Source organism: Notolabrus celidotus, chromosome 12, assembly GCF_009762535.1.
Source record: "Notolabrus celidotus isolate fNotCel1 chromosome 12, fNotCel1.pri, whole genome shotgun sequence".
NCBI classification, from domain to species: domain Eukaryota; kingdom Metazoa; phylum Chordata; class Actinopteri; order Labriformes; family Labridae; genus Notolabrus; species Notolabrus celidotus.
Genome location: NC_048283.1, coordinates 24,322,304 through 24,345,825, shown reverse-complemented (window position 1 = coordinate 24,345,825; position 23,522 = coordinate 24,322,304). Strand labels below are relative to the sequence as shown.

The window sequence follows — 23,522 nt, the reverse complement described above, 5'->3', positions numbered from 1 at the left end:
GTAATGGTTTAGGGAAAGATAAAAACGAGGCTGCAGGTGGCTGTGAAACTTAAAATCTAAGTGTTGCATACATTCTGGCCTCAGCTCGTTACACACATCTGCAAATGACTTTGTTTAGATGCTGCAAAGCCACAAACATGCTGGGTCATCTCTGAGATCGATTCTCAGCCATCAGTGTGTTATGAGAGTGAAGGCAGGAGCTGATGAAGTGTTCAGGCCACCGCTGGAGGACATCATAGCGTGCATTCAGAGCTTTATCCTCCCATAAAACTTCCAAATTGAAAAGCTACAAAACATTTTTATCCCCCTTCAGACGTCCCGACAGTCAGCCTGCAGAATAAAACATGTACATGATAAATGCACAGAATGACCGTGTTAAAAGAGAAGAGTTTATTCATGTGTCAGAACACATCTACAGTGCAATCATTTGTATTCAATGTCAATACTGTATGTGCAAAGAGCAAAGACTGATATGAAACTATGATATTTAAAAAGAGCCTAACAGACGGAGAGATTACAGGAGACAAAAGCACTTTGGAGGAAGTTTCAAAAAAGATTCAACATTCAACACACTACACGGAATCCTCATCGAGAATCAGAAGGCAAAAATAGATCTGATTTGTTCTATCATGTTAATGTTTGAAAAGTGTGAAACAGTGATTTATTTTGTGTCAGAACAGGATTAATGTGATCGACAGCACTCTGCAGGATCTCTCTCATTGTGTGAGAAACAAGCAGCACTCCAAGCTAAAACTAAAGAGCAGCCCAACACGCAGCCCGGTGGGGATCCCCTCCACTGCAGCTGCTTTACTCGTTCTCAAACTTGCTGTATGGGTGGTCCGAGTCCCCGACCAGACCTGCACAGAGGAGAGGGGAGAGACCGAGGAGACGGAAAGAAAATACAGAAGCTGTTAGTGAGGAAGAGGAGGGAGCGTGATGTGCTGCTGCTTACATTTACTAAGTTTCCATGAATCTTTAAAGGAGGAGTTCTCATGTGTGACATACATTTCATGAAACAAAATACAAAACCAACATCAATATTTCAACAGTGATGAAGATCTAATGACTGAAGTGCTTATTCTAAACAGGCTTTTATGTAACCTACCTTCACCACAAGTTTGCTTTTACTCTTCAAACTACATTTCCTAGAGTGCTTTTCACAATCCCCAACGATCAAAGACATAAAAACACGGTAAAGAAATAAAACTAAAATAATAACAAAAAGCATAATGCACAAAAAAGATCAAAAACATAAAAGCACAGTAGAAATTAAAAATAGAAGAAGAAGAAGAAGAAGAAGAAGAAGAAGAAGAAGAAGAAGAAGAAGAAGAAGAAGAAGAAGAAGAAGAAGAAGAAGAAGAAGAAGAAGAAGAAGAAGAAGAAGAAGAAGAAGAAGAAGAAGAAGAAGAAGAAGAAGAAGAAGAAGAAGAAGAAGAAGAAGAAGAAGAAGAAGAAGAAGAAGAAGAAGAAGAAGAAGAAGACTTTAGAAAATAAAATAAAAGGCAAACTGAAAAATTAAATTTTAAGGCTTCTTTTGTTAAGTATACAAACGTCTTTTTTTGCCTCACAGTGAAGACAGAGAGGTTAATCAAGTGTCTTGTTAATGTCTTTAAGTGCAGGATGTGAGCAACAAATCCCTGAGACAAACATCTCATCATGTCAGAACACAGATGTGTGTATATCCACTCTACATCTTCAAGAACTGTGTTTTCAGCTCATGTCAGTATGGATGCATGATTAATAAAGAGTTAACTGTAACCCGGGGAGAGAAGGAATCCTGCTGACAAAACAACAGCTGGGCCAAAGGAGAACCAGAGGCAGCTGAGGGAGTTTGAGGATTTCTAAACTCTAAAATTGTTCATTAGATTCAGACGTCCTGCAACGAGCAGAGGAGGTGAACATGTGACCAAAAGATTTTGGCACAAAGAGTTTAAAGTGATGAAGACAAACTGCTGATGTCAGAGTGGTTGCTGTGGGCTTCATGTTTGGGAAAGTCGTCTAAAGAACGATGCGACGAAACCGTCATCTAGAAAGTTTGTGCACACACTTTATTTTGTACCATAGTTTAACACTGATAAAATGAGTGCCGCTGATTGCAACAAATGGTCCTGCAAGATTTGAAGAAAATCTGCAGTGTCAGACTTTTTTTTTTTTTTTACAAATATTGCAATAAAGGTAAGATGAGTAATAATTTTAAAAAGTACTGATGCATGCACATCAGCTCACATACAACAGTGTTCTGTCTTTCTGTTGCTGGGCTTGTGTTGCATGTTTTATGTTCACACATCTGAATTCAAAATAACATCAACGTGCTGTTCTATCCCAACAAACTCTTCGTCAACATCTTCTTTTTCTGCCATCGTGCACGCTAACTTTGCCACCAAACTGCTAAACGCGTGGATGCATCACTGCCTCAAATCTGCAAATGCTGAGTTTGATTGGAAGCACAGTTAAAAACATCTGATCCATGCATGTCAGGCAGTCATCTGTAAAATGTTGATGTTTTAATGGTGATGAAAATATGATTCATTTTGCAGCAGATGTGTAGATCTTCACACCTTTAGGGGAGCAGATTGCTGTAACTGACAGTAAAGACAAACCCTCAGACAGAGTCGTTCATTTCCTTCTGTTGATGCAGAAGAAACTCAATTGTGTGGGAGGGTTTACTTTCCATTGATTGACTTTTGATGCTGCGTGTGTGTGTGTTTGTGTGTGGCAGCATCAGTGTAGCAGTCTGTCAGGTGACGTGGTTTTGCGTATGGACAACATGACAGGGTGATGGATGGCGGTGCGTTCCTCCGGCCTCCTGCTCTCATTTGTTTACCTCCGTGGGGATTTCAGACTGGAGGCTGCGCTCCTCTAATGCTCATTCTGCGTCATCTGTAAAAACACAATCCAGGGAGCTGCTGCACATCCTCTGTGGGCCTACACACCGAGACGTGTTACTTCCTTAAAGAACTGGTTCTCATATGAGGATGCAGATCAGTGAAGGGGGCTGAGGATTCCTTAAGGGATGGCCGGGAGGTTCTCCAGCTGAATCAGAAAGGCTTCATTCCTCTGTCAGTCGAAATGAGCCCAGCAAGGGAATGTGAATTATAATTACAGGTGTGACTCCAGGCTCTGTTATTCCCTGCACACTGTAAGCCAGATATAGGCAGCTCTACAGTCAGGAGCGAATAAAGCTCGATCCCTCAGACTGAAGGCGCTATCATACTGCAGTGAATTTATTCCATGGGTGCTCTTTGTTCAAAGACAAACCTTTGCCTGCAGCGTCAGTGACCTGTAAGCTCGTGCACGCAGCCAGGAGGGGACGCACACTCGACACTGCTGCATGATAAATTATGCTTAAATTGATTTAAGTGTACAGGATGTAGTGTCACGTATACATGACCTGATTTACTCTGCTTCAGGAAACGGTACACACTGTTGAATAATGTATAGCTGGCACAGAGTCTGGAAATAACAGTCAATGACATTGTCCTGGAGAATCTGAAACCGATTCAGCATGTACCTGAGACACAGCTGACATGAGCTGAACACAGAGCAGGGGGGAGTCGACATGCAGCAGTGTGTTAGACGTGCACATGAACTTGTGTACTGCAGGTGTATTCATCACAGGAAGAGACGAGGACAGAGTGTGTTGGACTATCATCACGCAGGTTTAATGAACGGGGGTTTAATGAGACTCATACGTACCATACTTCTTGCGGATCTCATCGTGCCTGGCTCTTCTCTCCGTCTTCCTGCAAGACAAAAACACACAAGAGGAGGATGAGGGTGAAGATTTTATACCTGGGATTCACTCAAGACTCCTTCAGGACAATGTCTTGAAAACACTTCCATCACAGTGATTGAGACCATCAGCTTACGGACTTATAGTTCATGCATGACGACAAGATGCTGCCAGAGATCCTGCAGTTATAACGACAGCCTTCACCAGACTTCATGACCTTAACCAAGGCTGGGAAACAAAAATGCTATTTGGTGTCTTACTCGGCCAGATCAACCTCTGCATCAAAGTAGCACCACAGCAACAGAGGTAGAATTGCTCTGGCGGACTAGTTCTGCCTGCAGCTGCAAAATGGGCTGCAATGGTTCAAATATAATCATGTGCTGATTAAAGTAGGTTTATGTTAGTGTCTGACTTTGGTGATTTAAATTTATATTTTAGATGGAATGTGGTTTTTGCATAACACAGAGTAACACAAACAAAAGAAACAGTGTTTCTCCTGTGTTCTACAAGGATTAAAAATGACTGTCAGAGGAGTCTGGTGGCTTTAAAGAGAGATATGAAATCTGAGATTGGTTAAACATATTTCAGTTATGTTTTAAGAAGGCTGGTAACACACGAGACAACTTCTAAATCTTGACCAATTTTAAAACAGGGGGAGCTCACACACAACGACAGTTCAGACCAATTTTTAACATCACAATCCTCTGAGCACACACACTTGGCGATTCCTTAACACCGCTTGACCACACACTTAACGTTCGGGGCAACGGTTACACAGACATGAGATCTCACAGGAACTAACGTGGCTTCAGAAGACAAACAAACATGGAGGACATGTCATGTTGTCAGCTGGCTGTCCTGATGTTTTCTGTTTTGCAGCAAAAAAAAACAAAAAAACATGAGGAAAATAAAATCGGTGAGTTACTCATTTTCAATTTTCTTCTCGGCTCAGGGCATAGCAGTGTTCACGTTCACCATCGTGTCTGTGAGCTTTAAGAGTATCCATTATCAGGTAGGCCATTTCCAGTCTGCTCTTCTCGTTTGTTTTTGGGGGTATGCTAGGAATCGTAAAATAGTCGTGATGACATCACACACTGGAGTATTATTTGGACAAATAATCACTTAAGAGAAGTCCAGGATCAGGTCACATCCTTGATCATTACGGGGGCAAATCAGGCCCTAAGCTGGGACTAAAACTGTCCAGTGTTTGGCCAGTCCACAGCTAGCAGTGGCAAACACAAGCACTTACAGGAAACACTTTGACCAACCTGTTTCATGGCTGCAGGCTGCAGAAATCCACTGAAGCAATGCCAAAACGTTTTGTTCTTCAAGTCCTTCTGACACCACAATATGTAAAAAGAGTGAAGGGTAACAAAAATACCGGAATCGCCCTTTAATATTAGACATCACAAGATGGATTTCAATCTCATTCCTCTGATGGGCGCACGGAAAGCCAGAGCTTAGAGTGAAACTTTCACCGTCAGCACATCACAGAACTCAAAGAGGCTTGGTTTCCTCAGCTGACTGGAGATCAGATTCTAATGAAACTTTGAGGAAATGGAATATAAATGTCAGATTACAGAGACAGCTGCAGGAAGGAGGAGAGGACTGCAGGTGGAAATGACGACTTTAATAACCTGCCCCACACACACACACACACACACACACACACACACACACACACACACACACACACACACACACACACACACACACACACACACACACACACACACACACACACACACACACACACACACACACACACACACACACACACACACACACTTTTAAGATCACCGTGTTTCACTTTAGGGGAACTTCAATCAGCAGGTTGTCCTCTGACTCAGCACCTTGTGATGTTAGGAAATCATTCCTCTCACTATTAAAAGACAACTTTTTATATTTTGACTGAACATTTAAATTAATTGTCACAGTTGCCTGATAAGACATGAAAACAACATTATTACAAAACCTCTCCGATGATAAATGGTCTCATATTTTTCCATTAATGTCATATTGACAAACTTTATCATCCAGCTGTACACAGCCCATTTATCTGCTCAGGACATCGATACAAGGCACAACACAGAGGGCAGAAAAAGGAATAAGCTCCCTTTGGGAGAATGTTTGTTTCTGTATCAATAACAGACACACAGATCTGCATCGGACTGTTAAATCATGTTTCTGCTTCCATGGGACGTTCTCTCTGAAAGTCAAACGGAGCAACAGGCCTGCTGTCAGCTCCGCCTTCAGCCTCTCTGAAGGCCAACAAAAGCCTGGGAGGAGGTTTAGTGCTCAGGACCTCCAGGGGCGTCCCTTCACTTCATGTCTGCACAAAGAGCTGCTGTAAATGCCTCACTGTTTTATTGCCAGGTAGTGATCTGTGAGTGAATCGGGGTAGCTGAGCGCTGCCTGCCATCTGCCTCCCGCCCGGCTGTCAGCTTGTATGCAACTAATTGATTGACATGTTCACACGCCCTTCACATAAATAAGGCTGCTTTCAACAAGTATGGCTCCAAGAATCAACAGGCAGCAACGCTTATTAAACAGAAACTTGCACTTCCGTCTTTGAGTATTCAGTGAGACGTCTTCCTTGGTATTTTTTCTGACCCTAATGCCGCCTGTGCAGAACTCTCTTCTTAGTTTATAAACAGCAGAACTCCATTTTAGCAGTCTGAATCCAACAGGTGGTTTATTATCATCAGCTCTTTGTGAAGTGTTACTGCCAGGAGTCTTAGCTGAAGGCATTGTAAGGTCATGCTTATGATCAATGAATCTGAATAAAGAGATCAACAAACTCTCGCTCTCTGCTGTGACGCCGACATTATGTAGGTTAGCAGAAAAGTGACACATCAAGTAAAAGTGGGACAGATTTTTTCACAAACAGGTCGTGCTCATTAAACCACCTCGATATAAACTGCAGGAGGAAGCTCGCTTTTTAGTTTGACGTCAAAATGAAAAGAAGAAATCAATGATTGGATAAATTTAACGTCAACGAGATGCTAACTGTCCCAACCCTAGAGAACCTTCAAGAAGTGTGTGATGGTGAGTGTATCTTCAGAGATCCTGCCGTCTCCCTGCATCTTCAACGTTTCTTATTTTGGACACTTCATCACATCCATCATTGTGTCGAGAAGCGAAGCTCCCAATCAGCAGTCCACGGGCTGACACTGACAGAAAACATGAGGATGAGGTGACACCGCTGTCTGCAGCAGACATACATGTGACTTGTGCCAAATGTGCATGCAGCCTGTTAGAGTCGCTCCTCTTCGTTCATTCTTCTTTCTGATTTTTCTTCTCTTTCTTCATCGAACTTCATCTGATTTTTCTCTGGCAGTTTGTTGAAGTTGTGACCTCTTTTGGCCTTCCGTTGGTGAGAGTTGTGGACTGTTTTTCACGATGGAATCACCAACTTTAACTTTTACTCGCATTACTGTTGCCCGCCAACCCTGCTTTGTTTTGTTTTTACTGATGCTCAGCTGGTTGAGCTGAAGCCGGCCGGCTCGTCGGCTCGTCGGCTCGTCGGCTCGGGCGATGTTCCTGCATCAGGATATTCCTGACCACAACGTCTCCATTGACGACTTCCAGACTGTCCGGACGGACCAGGATAGCACCGAGAGCGCTGTGGGCATCAGACCATTATCTGCACAGGGAGTTCTCTCATGTCATACTGGTAGCTGTTTACATCCTCCCTCTATCAACCCGACTACGGCGTCTAACGTTCTCAACGCTGCCATAGCCAGACTCCAGACAGACCACCAGAGTGCCCTCTTCCTGATCTCCGGGGACTTCAACCATGTATTTATTTTCTACATAGTTTATTATTGTATTTATATAACTTATTGTGTATAGAGCAACTGTAATGACTTAATATCCACCCCGGAGATAAATTAAGTATTTCTGATTCTGATTCTGATTTATGAGACTTTTAACAACATCTCCTGACAGAGTTATGTCTTAAAAGGTGACATATCACGCTTTTTTCATCAATATATATTGATCTAAGAGGTCCCCAAAACATGTCTTTAAAGTTTATGCTCAAAAAACACTTTGAAATCAGATTTTGGCATGCCTGAAAACCCCTCTTCTTCAGCCCCGCTCAGAACAGTCTGTTTTCTCTCTGACCACGCCCCCTCAGGAAGTGGATGTGGCCTCGGCTGTCCAGCACGTTGATCTAATGTTTATATGTTGGCTGAATATACACGGCTGCTCACAGACCCGCGTTACTTCAACCCTCTGAATCTGATCCAGAATCTGATCCTGACGGAGAGGCGCCTGCAGCAGGACCTTTCTGAACGATTGGCCGAAGATTCTGTGATTCTTGTTGTTTTATTTGTCAGTATGTCGACGTGTGTCTTGGTACACAGCTACAAACATGTAGCTATGTGGCTATGCTAACTAGCGCTAGCATTTTTCAATGAAAAATAAAAATCATCCACTAGATCTTCAAATCTGCAGACGTGGGGAGTAAAACCAACCTTTGTGTTTATTAAGACAGCCTACAACTAGCATGCCTCCCTCCTAAGCTCCTTGTTACCACACGTGTGCAGGGAATGAAAAACAGAGGAGGAGTTGAGTTGTATTTTATACAGTCTATGGGCTGAGAGAGAACATTCAGTATTATTATAAATCAACGTTGACTCTGTTTTTGTCTCCATTACTGTCCACTTTGTTTGACCTCACTCTTTATGTTTGTGTAATTTCTCTGCTTTTGGCAATCCTGCTGTTCACATGCACGTGTACGATTCTCCATAGAAACATCTCATGCTTCTTTAAAGCTGGCGACAGTCTTTACTGTCATTTTGCAACGCAGCAGCTGTACGGAGCAAACCTCAGAATCAGTGCGTACACTAATTTATTTAACATACAATACACTGTGAGGCTCTCAGTCTTAATACGTTTACATGGACCACAAATAATCACAATAATAGCATGATCAGAATCAAAATGCATCCAGTCAACCCTTCCATTAGAGCGGAGTGATCTTCTGGAAGAAATCTCTGCATGTGACGAGTTTCTGCTTTTCTTGTAACAAGGATGAGAGAAACATTGTGGTAGCTGACAAAGTTTGCTTGCAGCTGACACAACTCTTTTTAAATAAGACTTAAAATGAGCTTCTGAATTTAAACCAAAGATAAAATCAATGAAACACAAACAGGGGCGTGTCAAGACTTATTTTAACAAGACTTAGGCTCCCACTTCTGAAAGGGTGGCCACTCACAAATACTGTATCTATCTACCGTTTCCATTAGGGATGCACCAAAAATTTGGCCTTTTATCACCGAACCAACACGGCCGAAATAGATTGTTGTGATGACGCAAGCAAAAACCGCGGCCTGTGCGCACTTGTCTGGATATGAGCCAACATGTCTGCATCCGTTATTCCTTTAACTGCAGCATTAAAGCGTCTTCTAAGCAAAGAGGTTGAGATGGACCACGGAGTGAAAACAATGAAAAGTACACTCTTAGAGTCTGTCAGCACACGTTTCACTGAGATCTATTCGGATCCTCTGCACTTCATCGCGACTGTACTTGATCTGCGTTATAAAGATCATTACTTGGATGTGTGAATAAAGCAGCGCGCGTGAGAAATTATCCAGGCCGCGATTGATGCGTAGAACCCGGTTGCCTTGATTCTACTGAGGTTAGTACACACAGTCATAGCCATAAAAGCAATGGTACTCATAATTGGCATAATAATTTATTTCGGTTTTCGGTTTTCGGCCTTGGTTTCCTCATTTTCACTTTTCGGTTCGGCCAAGAATTTTCATTTCGGTGCATCCCTAGTTTCTATCTTCACTAATCATCTGTATTTGAGTGCTTCTTTCTTCAAACACTGCTAAAAAAGATGTCATAATGTTCAGTAAACTCCAGCACACCGTCTGTCAACAATACGTTTATTGTAAACGTTTCGTTTGATGGACTGATTTGTACCAACAAACAAACTTTTCAACGTCTAAATGCAAAGTAAACTGCTCGCCGTTTGTTGCAACACAATCCAAAGAGTTGTTTATAACATAGGTCCGCCTCTGACAAGGCAAGCAGCCGGTCATAGTTCAAGATTTGGGGATAGCTCATGAGATGGGCAATCCAATTTTAATGGCCCCACTTTTGAAATGCCCTGCATACAGACATCTAAAGTCACAGATGCTAAAGAGTAGGAAATCAATTCTCTGCTGCACAGCCACAAGGTGAAAGGAGGAGCAATAACCTGAAGTGCAATATGTGCAATGACGCAGCGACTGCAGTGTTTGTTTGTTGACATTAGAAAGAAACAGAGGAACCAGCCTCTTCTTCTTCTTCTTCTTCTTTTGCTATTTTCAGCACATTAGACGGGCGGACCAACTCTGCATCATCTGCACATATCAAAATGTTTTTTATTCTGATTATACTTCAAACTTCTCCTTATTTAGTGTCCCTGTCAGCAGTGACAGACATTTAAAATAACTATATATAGAATAAAGTTTCTTCTTGTTCCTGGATCCCTCTGTGTTTGTAGGTCACATAGAAGCATCAGCGTTAGGTTGACATAAGAGGTAAAAAAAACTCCTCAGAGAGCAACTAAAGAAGTGTTTTCATGGCTTCAGTATCAGCGTTTTTTCTATCTTTATGAAATAGAATCTGTATCGAGGTTTTTTTTAAAGGCAATCTTAAAAAGCTGCAAAATCACTCGACATCCAAAAAGCAGAGTGGGTCAGTCCCTGGTGGGCTCTTAATGATTCCCCAGACTGCTCTCCAGGCTCAGATGACGATGCAGGCTCAGCACTGTGAGCCAGCTCTCCGGGGGCCTGGCTGCAGTGTCTAGAGTCTTTTCCATGATGGGTCCTATCTCTTCTGAATGTCCTGTTCACAACATGAACTTCCTCTATGTAGGTCACTGCACTAACTCTGACTTCGGAGATGTGATCATGCTCTCTGCAGGAAACCTCGACTGGATTCTGTGGCACTTGAGAGAAAAGCTCCTAGAGGTTGGATAAATCAGCTTACACAGAGACAGAGAGATGGAGCCAGGGCTGTGATGTTCCCAGCTCTGCAAGTGATGATGATAAACCACAGTTACTGATTATCTTTCTGCACGACTGCCCCGCGTACCAACACATCACCCGGCCGTCCTCTGAGCATGAATGCACTGGGAGCAGAGGCACTAAAGAGGAAGACGAGGCTGAAGCATTAATGGAGTGCAGGAAGAGGAAGACTTCCACTCACTGCTGTATGACTCAATGACTAACACAATGTTTCTTTGACAGAGGATGGCGCTCCACAGGATGTAGCTCGCTCTATTTATGACCGTATTACCAAAGAGCAGCTGCTCAGCCTTGACAATCCAATTGGTGTTTTGGGATGCAAGCAGAGAAACCCTGAGCTCCTCCTCTGGGACGTGGACTTGTTGGGGCTGCACACACACCAGTTGCTTGAATCCCAAACACACAACGGGCCCTTTTGTTGGGGACTAGGAGCTATAACATTGTGGGGAATCACATGATCTCCTGCTGGGACATCCACAGAAAAACTCCCCCATGGTGTTAAAAGACAGAGATCAGATCTTTAAGTTCAACCCTCCATCGTTCTTCTGATATTATCAAAGAGATGGTTGGATTGCATCTAATCATAGCTGTAACATGGAGCATACAAATTCAGGCAGTGTGAAATGATGGGTTCTTATTTAGACTACTTTAAATGTGTCCAATCTTAGTAATACATTTACAAACCTCTGATTTTGCTAAATTTCAGCACCGCAGAATTCCAGATAAATCCAGAAGAATGCCTGATTTAAACTTCTAAACTCTGCAACAACTCTGGACCACCTCGTCTCCATAAGGGTTCCTGCTTATAGGGATTTTAGGTTCCGGAAAATTAGTTGTATAAGATCCACTTTCAATATCTGTTGTTGCTCTTTAAAGTTAGCCACGTCCTGTAAACCAGAGTGATTTAAATGCCTGCAGAGAAGCATTTTACTGAACCCAGAAGATGGCGCCCTAACAAGCAGCGCCACTTTGCTCTACACATCGTTTAAATCTCTTCTTAAACTCATTTTTACAGACTTGCTTTAATGTGACTCCATCCATCTAACTGCTTTTACTTCTATCTTATTGTCATTTTTAGTTTTTATCCAACTAATTAATTGTTTAGAACTTTATTTGATTCTTTTATTTGATTATTTATTGTTTTAATGTTCCTAATGTATCCTTTTCTTATTCTGAAAACCTCTTTTATAGTCACTTTAATGCTTTTATTTACTTATCCATTTTTATTTATTTATTTTTTCATCTTTGAAAGACCTCATAAACAATGATTTATTGTCCCATTGTCACAACACTTCATTCTGTTTAATTTACGTGTATTCTTTTTAACCTCATGTTGTATTATGTTGTGCATTTCTGAAATTCCTCCTCCCTGTCTGTCAAAAGGTTTACTTTGTTATTCCAACCATGCTTTGTTTGTCAAAGCAATTTGTAAACATTTGTTTTTAAAGGTGCTACATAAATATAGTTGTTATTAGTATTATTATATTATTCTGGGATACATAGCATTGAGAAGCAAGCTTGCACAGCCATTTTTGAGCAGCCTTTCTCCCTCCATTAGGTCATAACTGCATTTAAATGCATAATCTAATACATCTTGTGAAGTCCTGGTTTGATCGGAAAAACTGCCAATTGGTCATCGACAGTGGGTTTATACTTCACAACTAACAAAGTTTAAACACCTGCTGAGCTTATTTTGTGCTGATAGCTAGCAGGATTTCAAACTCCACATGATACAAACGGATGATGCTGGAAAGAGCCACACAGCTGCACAGAAAGCACATATTGTGGACAATAACACTCACAAAAACAGGCGGCTCATATGTCTTATATATGTGATGGATACTTCCCTGTTGTTTGACAAGTGGCTGAGGCTCATTTGATATCCTGAGAGGAACTTAATGAAAAATATGTGAGTGCATGGATGTAGTAATGAGCCAGAATAAGATAGGAATCTCTGATACCTCTGATCATATCTTTAAAATGTCCTGCGTTGAAAAAGATAATATTATATCCATCCATTATCTTGACCGCTTATCCTGTTTCGGGGTCACAGGAGGCTGGAGCCCATCCCAGCTGACTTCGGACAGAAGGCAGGGTACACCCTGGACAGGTCGCCAACCTATCACAGGGCAAACACGGAAAGACAGACAACCATTCACACACACACTCACACCTACGGGCAATTTAGAGTGATCAATTAACCTGGTGAGCATGTTTTAGGACTGTGGGAGGAAGCCAGAGTACCCGGAGAGATAAGGGGAGAACATGCAAACTCCACACAGACAGGCAGCTGCCCGACCGTGAACTCGAACTAGGAACTTTCTCGCTGTGAGGCAACAGCGCTACCCACCGCACCACCGTGCAGCCTGATAATATTTTAGTTATAGTATATTTATCAGCCACCTCATCTTGTAGTTCTCACTTTAGTCAGAGGGGGGCAACATGGTGTCAGTACTGAAATGCACCACATCACCAAATCCTGCACCCTGCACCTCATCAAGGGCTCATAAATGCAAATCTGTTTTTAAAATAAACACAGTCGTGAGTCACAGTTTGTCACACACAGCTTTGTCTCTTTCCTTCTTAAGCCTGGGGTGAATTTCTTACCTTTCCTCAGCGCGCTGTTTGATCTCGTCTCTCCTCCTGGCAAATCTCTCATCATCTCTGTCGGGCCTTCAGACATAAGGAGGCAGGAACAAAGCGTCAGAGTTACGGTACAGCAGAAACACCCAAAAACATTCACACTGGAAAATTACATTCATGCTGACTTCAGCTGGAGGGAGATTCATCTTTAACAAAGCATTAAAACAAACAGAGTTTGAGTGATCTACATTCATCAGAGCAGGATTTATGTTTGATGCATGAATTATCTCACCAGAGGAAGTGATGTGAGGTGAAGTGAAAGTGTGCATCACCTTTGATTAAGGAAGCTGAGCAATCAGGAGGTGAGGAAATAAAATAGCCTGTAGGTAAATGTAACTACAGAGTCTGTTTCATAAGCACTTGGAGTGTGTGTGTGTGTGTGTGTGTGTGTGTGTGTGTGTGTGTGTGTGTGTGTGTGTGTGTGTGTGTGTGTGTGTGTGTGTGTGTGTGTGTGTGTGTGTGTGTGCTGTGCATGCTCTTTTTTTGTCAGATGATAGACGTGGAGGAGACTCCTGCACCCACAGGCCTGTCAGTGTGTGACAGGCCGGCCTGCAGATGATTGACTGACAGAACATTTTCATTTTACTGCAGTTCAATGAGAGCACCACACACACACACAGAAGTATCTCAATGATGAAGCAGGAGAGCAGCCGTAGCTCAAGGGTGCTCAACTTAACTTCTGAGGCTCACTGCAGCGAGCAGTTGTTCTCTTCTTATTTGCATTTCACAAGGTCGAAACTTTGGTGCACAGACATGGCTGACACAATAAACTCAGGTTCTGCATTATCGCTCATGCTTTCATTTGCTTTTGACTTATTTTGATTGCTTAGGTTGCTGCAGGAATCACATAGTTTTTGTTTTTAGTATTTGGATTTGCTCCAGTAGATTGCTCAACCAGCAGCTGCAGGACTGGTCGAAGAGGCTGGGGTGCAATCATACGCTGAAAGAGCACAGGATCGAAGAACGTCCAATAAAATCGCTTCTTTTCACTGATTGGGAGCCAAAGAGAAATATTATGAAATTCTAAGATAAGATTTTGTTGAGTTAGGATGACCCCCAGACTCTATTGACAAAAACACACAGGTATTTTCACGAGAAGGACACAGGAGTCCCTGCTCTCCTGCTGCCTCGTCAGGTGAGCTAGTTTCAGTCCGCACAAATTTCTAGAAATCAATTTAATGGGAGACAGTTTTAAAACCTTGTAAAGACCCAAACAAAGAAAACTCTATACAATATTTTCACAGAAGGAACTAAAAGGTGATAAAAGTGTGGCACACTTTCTATCCTAAGATTAAATGCTTTACATATCTTTGGCTGTGCTCTTCTCCCTCTTCCTTCAAGACAACCCCCAAAAAAATGAAATGTAAAAAAAAAAAACTAAAAGGACAAAAAAAACAGGATTTGATGGTTTCCAAATCATTTGAAGTCTATAATTTTTTTAAAATGTGCAAAGACAACAAATGAAATATTTAAAGTGAAAAATGTTTGTTGCTTTATCGAAAATATAAGCTAATCTTAAATTTGATGTCAGCAGCTCGACTGAAACAGTCGGGCCAGGGACATGTATACTAGGGATGAAAGGATACACTCAACCCACGATTCCATTCAAATCCAGATTTTTGGTTCACGATACGATTTACTCACGATTCTCTAATGTTTTCCAATAAAACTGGATTGAACTCAAAATTTAAATAACTTATTTTATTTCAATTCTCAGATTGGACAGTTTTTCACTTATATTTCTTTGTAAACAAAGTAATCTTTTTTCATTTTTAAGATGTGTTGTAACTCAAATAAAACCACTACAAAATTTTTTTTAGCATCTTACAAAAAAAGCTAAAAATGACCGTACAAAAATACCTTGTTGAAAAAATTTCAGAACAATTGTAAAGAAAAGGAAAGTGAACAATTCCGAAATGAAATTATTAAATATTTTAAAAAATAAAGTAAATCTCTTTAAATAAACTAAAGTGCAGCTTATGCTCTGGGCTGGGAATTGACATGTTTCTCTTCAGGAACATCAGGGAAAGCCAAAATGCTGCCGTATCTCAGACTTGAAACACAAAGGTGCATCCTTAACTGCTCGGTCTTCACCTGCTGCCACCATGTCTGTGATGCTCGACTCAGCGAGTGACAAGAGAGCAGCGCAAGAGACTTAATGATAATGAACAAGCGGAGTGAAATGCAGATAGCGCCTTCTACTGTTTAGAAATAATATTGCAATACAAATTTTGTTGAAATCGATTTTAATCCACTCTTATTTGTATCGATTTTTTACCGTCTTGTCATATATCCATACATCTCAAATGTTTACGTTGTGCTCATCAGCTCTTCTTTGAACAACACTGTAAACGTTGGTAAGACCAGGAGACCAGTTTCTAGAGGATTTCAGCTGCTCAACAGTTCAGGGTCTCCTTTGTCGTATTTTTGGTTTCATGATGCTCCAAATGTTTTCAGCGGGGACAAGTCAGGACTGCAGGCAGGCCAGTTCAGCACCTGGACTCCTCTACTACAGAGCCATGCTGCTGTAATACATGCAGGATGAGGTTTGGCGTCGTCTGAAATATGTAAGGTCTTCCTGAAGACGTCATTGCAGCATATGTTGCTGTATACAAACTTGAGACGGTGCTAGATGTGCAACTCTTGTGTGCTCAGAGATAAAATGACTGTTTGCATCAACAGGGTCTGGTGGCTTAGAGCAGGGGTTCCCAAACTTTTAAGCCTATGACCCCCAAAATAACGGTGCCAGAGACTCGGGACCCACGCTGTTACTTAAGTTGGTTAAACATTGCTTACAGCCTTGGGCAAGCACTAATAAGCCAATCAAAAAACAGACATTAGAAGCTGAAAGCCAAAATACCGTTATCTTATTTAATAGTTATTTAAAAAAGGTTGAAAGCAGAATGCAAGAAAACTTCATGCATAGTCTGTAGCAGTGATGGGAATATAGATTTGGATCTGCATTAATTTTAACCAATATCTGTATTTTATGTTTTTTATAATAATGGATAAAATACACACTTTAGATATAGTCTTAGATCATCTTTTGAAAGAACCCCCCATCAGTGCCTGGCGACCCCCCAAGGGGCCCCGACCCCCACTTTGGGAACCAGTGGCTCAGAGGAGCGCACTTATCAAATGTTCCTCATTTAAAAAAACAACTTAAGTAAACAAAAAGTCTGATGCTGAGAGGATTCTTCCTGCAGACACTTAAAAAACAGCCTGAGCCTGTCGGTAACATAAACAAGCTTCTGTGGACTCACTGTGATTGGTCACCCTAAAGGAAAACATGGACTGACTAACCTTGATTCACGCTTCTTGCAGCAACAGCAGCAGCAGCAGCACACAGCAATGCTGATAAGGATGGTTCCACCCAGGACGGCCATGGCGATGATGAGGGCTTCAAAGTTCACTAAAAAACAAAGATTCAGATTGTTGTAAATGTTCATGAAACTCAAAACTCTGGATACTTTTTCCCCTCCATGACATCTCGTCTTGTTAGGCAATGGCACCACCTGCTGATTCCTCTGCAGAAATACAAGTCCCAGGAACGAGGAAGCTACAGTGTTATTTCCTGAGAAACACAACTTAAGGACCATCAGATGGAGATTTGGGTCAAGGCCAGAAGCTACTCCACCGACAGTGTTCTTGTTTATCAGGTTTGGTGGTTCAGACTTCAGCAGCAACCACAAGTCAGTCATAAGACATTTGAAGTGTCAGGAGTAACCAAGCTTATCTTTTTGTGAAATACACCTACTTCCCCATGAACCACTAAATTAGGACACTTGTTTTGTCTTACAACAAACCAAGTGTGGATGAGGAGGAAGAAAAAGGGATGAGAAGAATAGATGAAGTGATGCAGGGGAAAGGTTTTAAGGTGAGGGACTGAAAATGTGACGTGTCTTTAACTTTCACAACTTGCCTTCTCTTCAAGCATTCGTGCATGACAAATGAGATCCCATGATGCATGGTAGTGAATCCTGTTTACACATTTTGCAGGACATCCTCATCTTTGCATAGCTTCGGGTACATGGTTCCTGTTGTTTTGGAGCTTCAGAACAAGATGCTGTTGCATCGACTGAAACTATTTCACTATGTTTTGTTTACCAGGTGCTGATTTGCATGCTCCGCTCTCAGCAGTGAGATGTCTCACTCCTCACCAACTAAGCTCCAGAAACACAAGTTACGTCTACTTACAGCATGAAGCAGACTAACTATTGACCGTCTTATTTGTCTGCAACTAAACTCTACTCGACGCCCTGCAACCCATCGCACTGTCACAGAGTAATATGAATGATTCATGTGAATGAGAACGCTGTTTTTAAGAGCCTAAACTTATCTGCTGAGAAAATGGCTTAAGCTAATTTTGAACAAGACCAACATGTTCTGGACGTAGACATCTGAAAATTAGCTTAATTTTTTATAGGTTTGTATGTTTTTGTGTGTGAAATGTAGGCTTCTATATACAATGTTAAAATCTGAATGTTAACCTAAGGCTCTGATACCATGCATGATTTATTTTTGTCTCACTGATTTGCTTTATTCTGAGAAAACTTAAATGTGATTATTATGAATATAATAATAAATAATAATAATAATAATAATAATAATAATAATAATAATAATAATAATATTTTTTATAATAATACAAATAATAAAATAATAATAATAATAATACATTATAACTTAAAATAATTTATACCCTTACAGTGTTGGTATAAGGTTAGAAATATGAATTGACAAACTGTATAAAATGTTTGCTTAGTTTGAATAACAGACCAAATATGCCATTCAATTAACATGAAAGTGTCCTTTTTGAAAGGCATACACTGTAATAATTAACCTATAATAATTTACACAGACAGTAATATTGAGACAGGAAGTTTTGGAGCATATTTCAAATTAACATGTGATCTTTGTTTATTGTTTGTGCCTCTCTCACTCAAACAATGTGTCTAAAAAGAGGAGGGAAACAGCATAAAGACGGATGAACTGTTCATATACTGAAATACATGTTCCCTTTATATTCCAAACATCTGGCTCATGTTTCATGTTAGAGAAGAGTAACTCAAAAAGTTTGTGTCTATTAATCTGGTAGAAAATGACCCCGTCTCATTTCTTCTTCAGTCTAGCTGCTCAGAAACTTGCTGAAGTCACTGCCTTTTTTTTTGTTTCGCTTTTTGCAGAGACAAGAGAAGATTCACCTCAAAACAGCCATTGTTGACTGCTGTCATCAGCACGAGATAAATCACACTAAAGGAAGAAGGAGGAAGTGGGTAGATTGCTTCAACAATATGATGCGAGATCGTAACCCCCCACCCACCACCTCTGAGACAGCGTTACATCAGGTGAGAGGAAGAAGAAGTACTCCTGTAACAAAATACTTATTGCTCAGCTTTGTTGACATACTATGTTCGACTGAGAGAACAATGCTGCACATATCCTGCAGATATTTACATCACTAACTCCAGAGTTTAAAGAGCTGGATTATTTAAGGTTTCTCTGGTGTGTCCGATTTGTCCTGAAAATGTTTGAACTGTAAAGAATTGAGTCCAACCTTTAAGAAAAAAGTAGTAGAAGCATCCAGAATAAATCAAAGGGTCAGAAATAAAGATAAAACATCTGGGGAAAGGTTGAGCCGCTTCAAAATAATTAACCATTAAGAGTAAAGGAAAATAATCTTAACTAAAGTCGAACATGTGGTTAAAAATAAAGTACATTTTGGGGATAAAGTTGAACTTCTTGGAGTTAAATCAGACCAGACTGAAGCCAAGTGTCTAGAAAGTTGATGTTCAGGTATAAGGACCAGTTTTAAGAGGAAATAAAGAAGATTGTTTTGTTTCATTATTCTGAGAATAAGGTCAACTTCATTCTTAACATTTAACCTTATTTTTGGATGTTTAAGTACCAAATAAAAAAAAACTAATAAAGTTCACTGAACAGTTTGCTTTTCCTTAAATCCACTAAAATCTGTTTATGAATACTTTGCGACAGAAAACACTTTGCACACAATGAAAGAGTTAGCACATTTAGTCACTAATGTTCACTTCATAATCACAATAAAACTGCAGAACTCACTCCAGCACACTCCCCATCGGGCCTGGGACAGCTGACATAACGAGGCCGGAGGCAGCAGCCAGCTCACCGGGTATTCAGTGCAGTTGTTGGAGGTGAAGCACCACAGACACTGTGCAGGAAGAACACAAAGTTTAACACTCAGCATGCATCAGTTCTAATATCATCTGAGACAGGTATTTAAGACACAAATAAAGAGCTGCATTGACCCCTTCCTTTCAATCAATCAGTTAATCAATCTGCAACTACGCTGCTGAACTTATGTGTCCCAAAAATATGTCAAACTCAAAGTTTTTCATCACTGATTCAAAGGAAATGCTGTTTAACTGATAGTGCACAAACAGTTTGGATGCTTAACTGTTTGTCCAGCAAGGCGGGGATGAATAATCAGAAAATAACTCATAAGATGAGTCAGCTTTAATGAAATAATCTTTACTCACAGCTCTATTAGATCAATAACTTACTATAGGCAAGGAAGGCAACTCTACTTCTATAGTAGATTTAAAAAAAACAGAGGCAACTAAAAGTGCTTGATATAGGCGGAGGAAAATTGCAGAGAAAAACAGTAAGTATTTAGGGAAGATGGGAAATAATAAAAGCCATAGCTAGAAAATAAATCAATGAATGCTCAAAATCCCAGAATAAAATCTACCTGGGTGTAGAATAAAGTTGATTTAAATGTTGATTTAAATAAGAAAAAAATAAATAGGATGTGTAAATAAAGCATAAGTACAGTAAAAGGAGGAGAACTAGAGTTTTCATTTAACTTAGACTCGAAAGTCTTTTGGTTTATGAACCCTGACTGTGTGGGATACAGAGGTTTTTTTAGGAATAGTGTCTCCGATAAAGTATCTTATTCACTTTTCATTTTCATGCAGCCAAAACAAACTACATAAAATACACAAACTATTAGAGATATGTCATACTGTCATATGAACCCATAACTACAGATGGATTTATTTTGATAGCTGAAATTATCTTATGGTTAGCCTACGTCCAATGAAGAGCCAAATACACTGAAAGCTGAATACTCTAACACATTGCTGAGCATACGTGTTTTCGGATATGCAAAAAACAAACATAGGCAATACAAAAAGGGTCTCATTATATCATTAAGCATGCAAAGAGCTCTGTTTGATGAAGCCCTGAACTATTCAAAGTAGAATAATACTTCCTGCAGGTGCATGAGGAAGGAACAAGTGCATCAAAAACTGCATGCAACTTGTTTAACTTGCAAAATAACATTCATCAGCTCGTACCATAATGTTGGCATTAAATGTATTAACACTAGTTAGACAGTACGCAGGGATTGTGCAACACTGAATGCTGAAATTATCAAGCTGAACACCAACTATGAGCTGTTTTTTCTGAACAGGCGAATCTCAAGACCACTTGCCATTCTTAAAACATATAAGGAAATTATTAATGATAAATAGAGGAAGATGCATCAATATCTGAGCTAAAACATCCTCCATAAGTTGAGAGAAAATCAGAAATGACAGAACTTTGTGCTGGTGAGGCTCTTTTAAGTGACTTTAATGGAAGATTTGGTGGCAGACTTTAAAACTGCACTATTTCCTTGAAGTGATTGGCCCTCGGGGGTCGCTGCTTTGCTCAGATTTAGAGCCTGGTGATGAAAGTAGGGCAGGTCTTTGCTCAACTTGTGGGAGGTGAAGTAGGCCGCCGAGATTACAGGATAAGCATTGCACTACATATTAATACACTTTATGACAGCTGTTTGATCAAAGGTCTGGTATTATCAATCAGCCACTAGAGCCCTCATCCCTCCTGGTAAACCCACCTTTGCATGTGGGACGCAGGTGTCGCAGCTGCTGTAGGTAGAGCAGGCTGGAAACAGAGAAAACAGTCAGGTGACTCCTTCAAAGTAACACAAAGCAATGGCACCAGTGGCGTATTTAAACACAACACACTATTTAACATATTATGGTGACATAAAGTGTCTCAGAACTGGTAAGAAACACCATAGATAACTGTGAAACAGACTTTTCAGACTCGATGTGACTTACGTGTCTGTGTCGGTGTCGGTGTCGGTGAAGTTGTTTGGCATGCCCCTCGGCTAACAAAGCTAACACACAGCACAGCGGCACACAAACACATCCAAGTGCTCACTGTTCGTCTCTCCATTGTAAAAGCAGACTTCTTCAACATACAAAAACAGCTAGGAAGCTTCACAGAGTCTAAACTAAGGGATATCTACTCATGGAGAGTGTCCCCTTGCCTTACTCTCAGTAAACACTGTGGAGTCTGTTTTGCTTCTGAGCTGCTGCGTGACACTTCCTGGTTGTCTGGGGGGTTCGCTCGTTTGGTGGCACCCTGGCAGCCCGGGCGGGCGGGGTCAAGGTTGTACGTGAAGATGCCAAACACTGGCTGCAAATGTAGAGGTTTAAATTTAACATTTAGGCTTACAATGCAGTTTTATTGTTGTTTTATTTATTTATCATTCATTAAGTCCCACTTTTGGAAATCTCAGTTTTATTGGAAAGATATGGAAATCAATTTTCATCGACCCAATGAAAACACATCCTGTTTTTGTTTGTTTATTTATTTATTTTTATGAAAAGGCAAAGCAAGACGACTTTATTTGTATAGCGCATTTAATACACTAGGGTAACTTAATGTGCACAAGAGCATACAAGAGCACAATGAAAATGACAAATATAATGAAACATAGAAAAGAAAAGGAAAATTAGAAATATATTAAAAATGAAATTTAAATTTGCATTTCGAGTGAGTTAAAATAACCTACAATTGGAAGGCAGTGGTAAATAAAAAAGTCTCAATCTTTTATTTAAAAGAGGTCAGAGCCATTAATAAAAGACCAAGTCACATGAAGATTTTCAAGATGAAGACGTAAATATTGATCTTTTTTTGAGTTTCCTGTTTTATTTTGAGATCATTTGGCAGCAAACTATTATAAGATATTGATTAGGCCAAGGGTTCCCAAAGTGGGGTCTTGGCCCTCTGGGGGGACAGGACACTAATGGGGGGGTCGCAAGGTGTCTTCCAGAATGATTTATTTAAAGTAAAACTGAAACTGAAATTCCATATTTTACCCATTGTTTAAAAATATTGACAAAAATAGAAGATATATTTGAAATAAAACCTTGCAAATACTACTGACCTACTGACCAGCTGCAGTAGAAGTCAATCTTTCTTTCCCACTTTTTTAGTATTTTGAAAGTATTAAAGTCAGGGAAATGTATAGAATGGTATGCCACACTATACAGGCGGCTGTGGCTCAGTGGGTAGAGTCGGTTGTCTATCAATCGGAAGGTTGGCGGTTCGATCCACATCACATGCCAAGTGTCCTTGAGCAAGACACTGAAACCCAAAATTGCTCCCTCTGTTGTTCAGAGGTGTGTGAATGTGAACGAATGAGATTAGCTAACACTGCTGGTCCCTTACTATAGCAGCCTCTACCAAAAGTGAGTGAATGAGTATGAATGGGTGAATGTGACGAGTAGTGTAAAAGCGCTTTGAGTGGTCAGAAAGACTATAAAAGCGCAATATAAGTCCATTTACTTTAGATAGATAGATAGATAGATAGATAGATAGATAGATAGATAGATAGATAGATAGATAGATAGATAGATAGATAGATAGATAGATAGATAGATAGATAGATAGATAGATAGATAGATAGATAGATAGATAGATGGATGCATCTCGACGAGGAAGTGGGTAAACTCTGATATGATCATGTGACTCTTTTGTTGTCCCTGAACACTCTTTGTGTCATGAGTTTGGCCTTTGTTGTTGTCTTCCTGTCTGTCACTGTTTACCAGGTTTTACCTGCTCCAGCATCACTGTGGGGAATTTAAATGAAGACTGTGCTGAAAAGGTGCAGTCCTGCAGTGTGATCAGTAGGTGGCAGTGTACAGTCAGTAAGGAGAACCCAGAATAAAGAATCCATACAATGATGGCATCTTTCTGTCTTTGGATGAGCTGTTTGATGAGTTTCACCTCCTCCTGCTTTGTCACATGGTCTAATCTGATGCAAACTGGGATGATTTCAGAAACTT

At 40.5% G+C, this 23,522-nt stretch overlaps 1 protein-coding gene across 1 annotated transcript; it reads right to left on the bottom strand.

Annotated features, from left to right (window-relative positions):
- Nucleotides 1-375: 375 nt before the first annotated feature.
- Nucleotides 376-21,807, bottom strand: LOC117823461 (pituitary tumor-transforming gene 1 protein-interacting protein). The gene is made up of 7 exons (XM_034698671.1): nt 21,507-21,807; nt 21,281-21,327; nt 19,483-19,591; nt 16,708-16,816; nt 13,369-13,434; nt 3,697-3,743; nt 376-857 (listed from the first exon to the last, which is right to left on the bottom strand). The coding sequence occupies exons 1-7, from the start codon at nt 21,646-21,648 to the stop codon at nt 808-810; spliced, it is 570 nt and encodes a 189-aa protein (XP_034554562.1). The 5' UTR covers nt 21,649-21,807; the 3' UTR covers nt 376-807.
- Between the last annotated feature and the right edge of the window lie 1,715 nt (nt 21,808-23,522).

Bases quoted from the DNA above. Each gene is read 5' to 3' on its own strand.
- LOC117823461 (XM_034698671.1), bottom strand. From the start codon at position 21,648: ATGTTGAAGAAGTCTGCTTTTACAATGGAGAGACGAACAGTGAGCACT. The intron at 13,435-16,707 runs GTTAGTCAGTCC...TTATGTCTGAAG, and splicing joins TGCAAGAAGCGTGAATCAAG to GCCCGACAGAGATGATGAGA. The intron at 3,744-13,368 runs GTAAGAAATTCA...TTTGTCTTGCAG, and splicing joins AAACAGCGCGCTGAGGAAAG to GAAGACGGAGAGAAGAGCCA.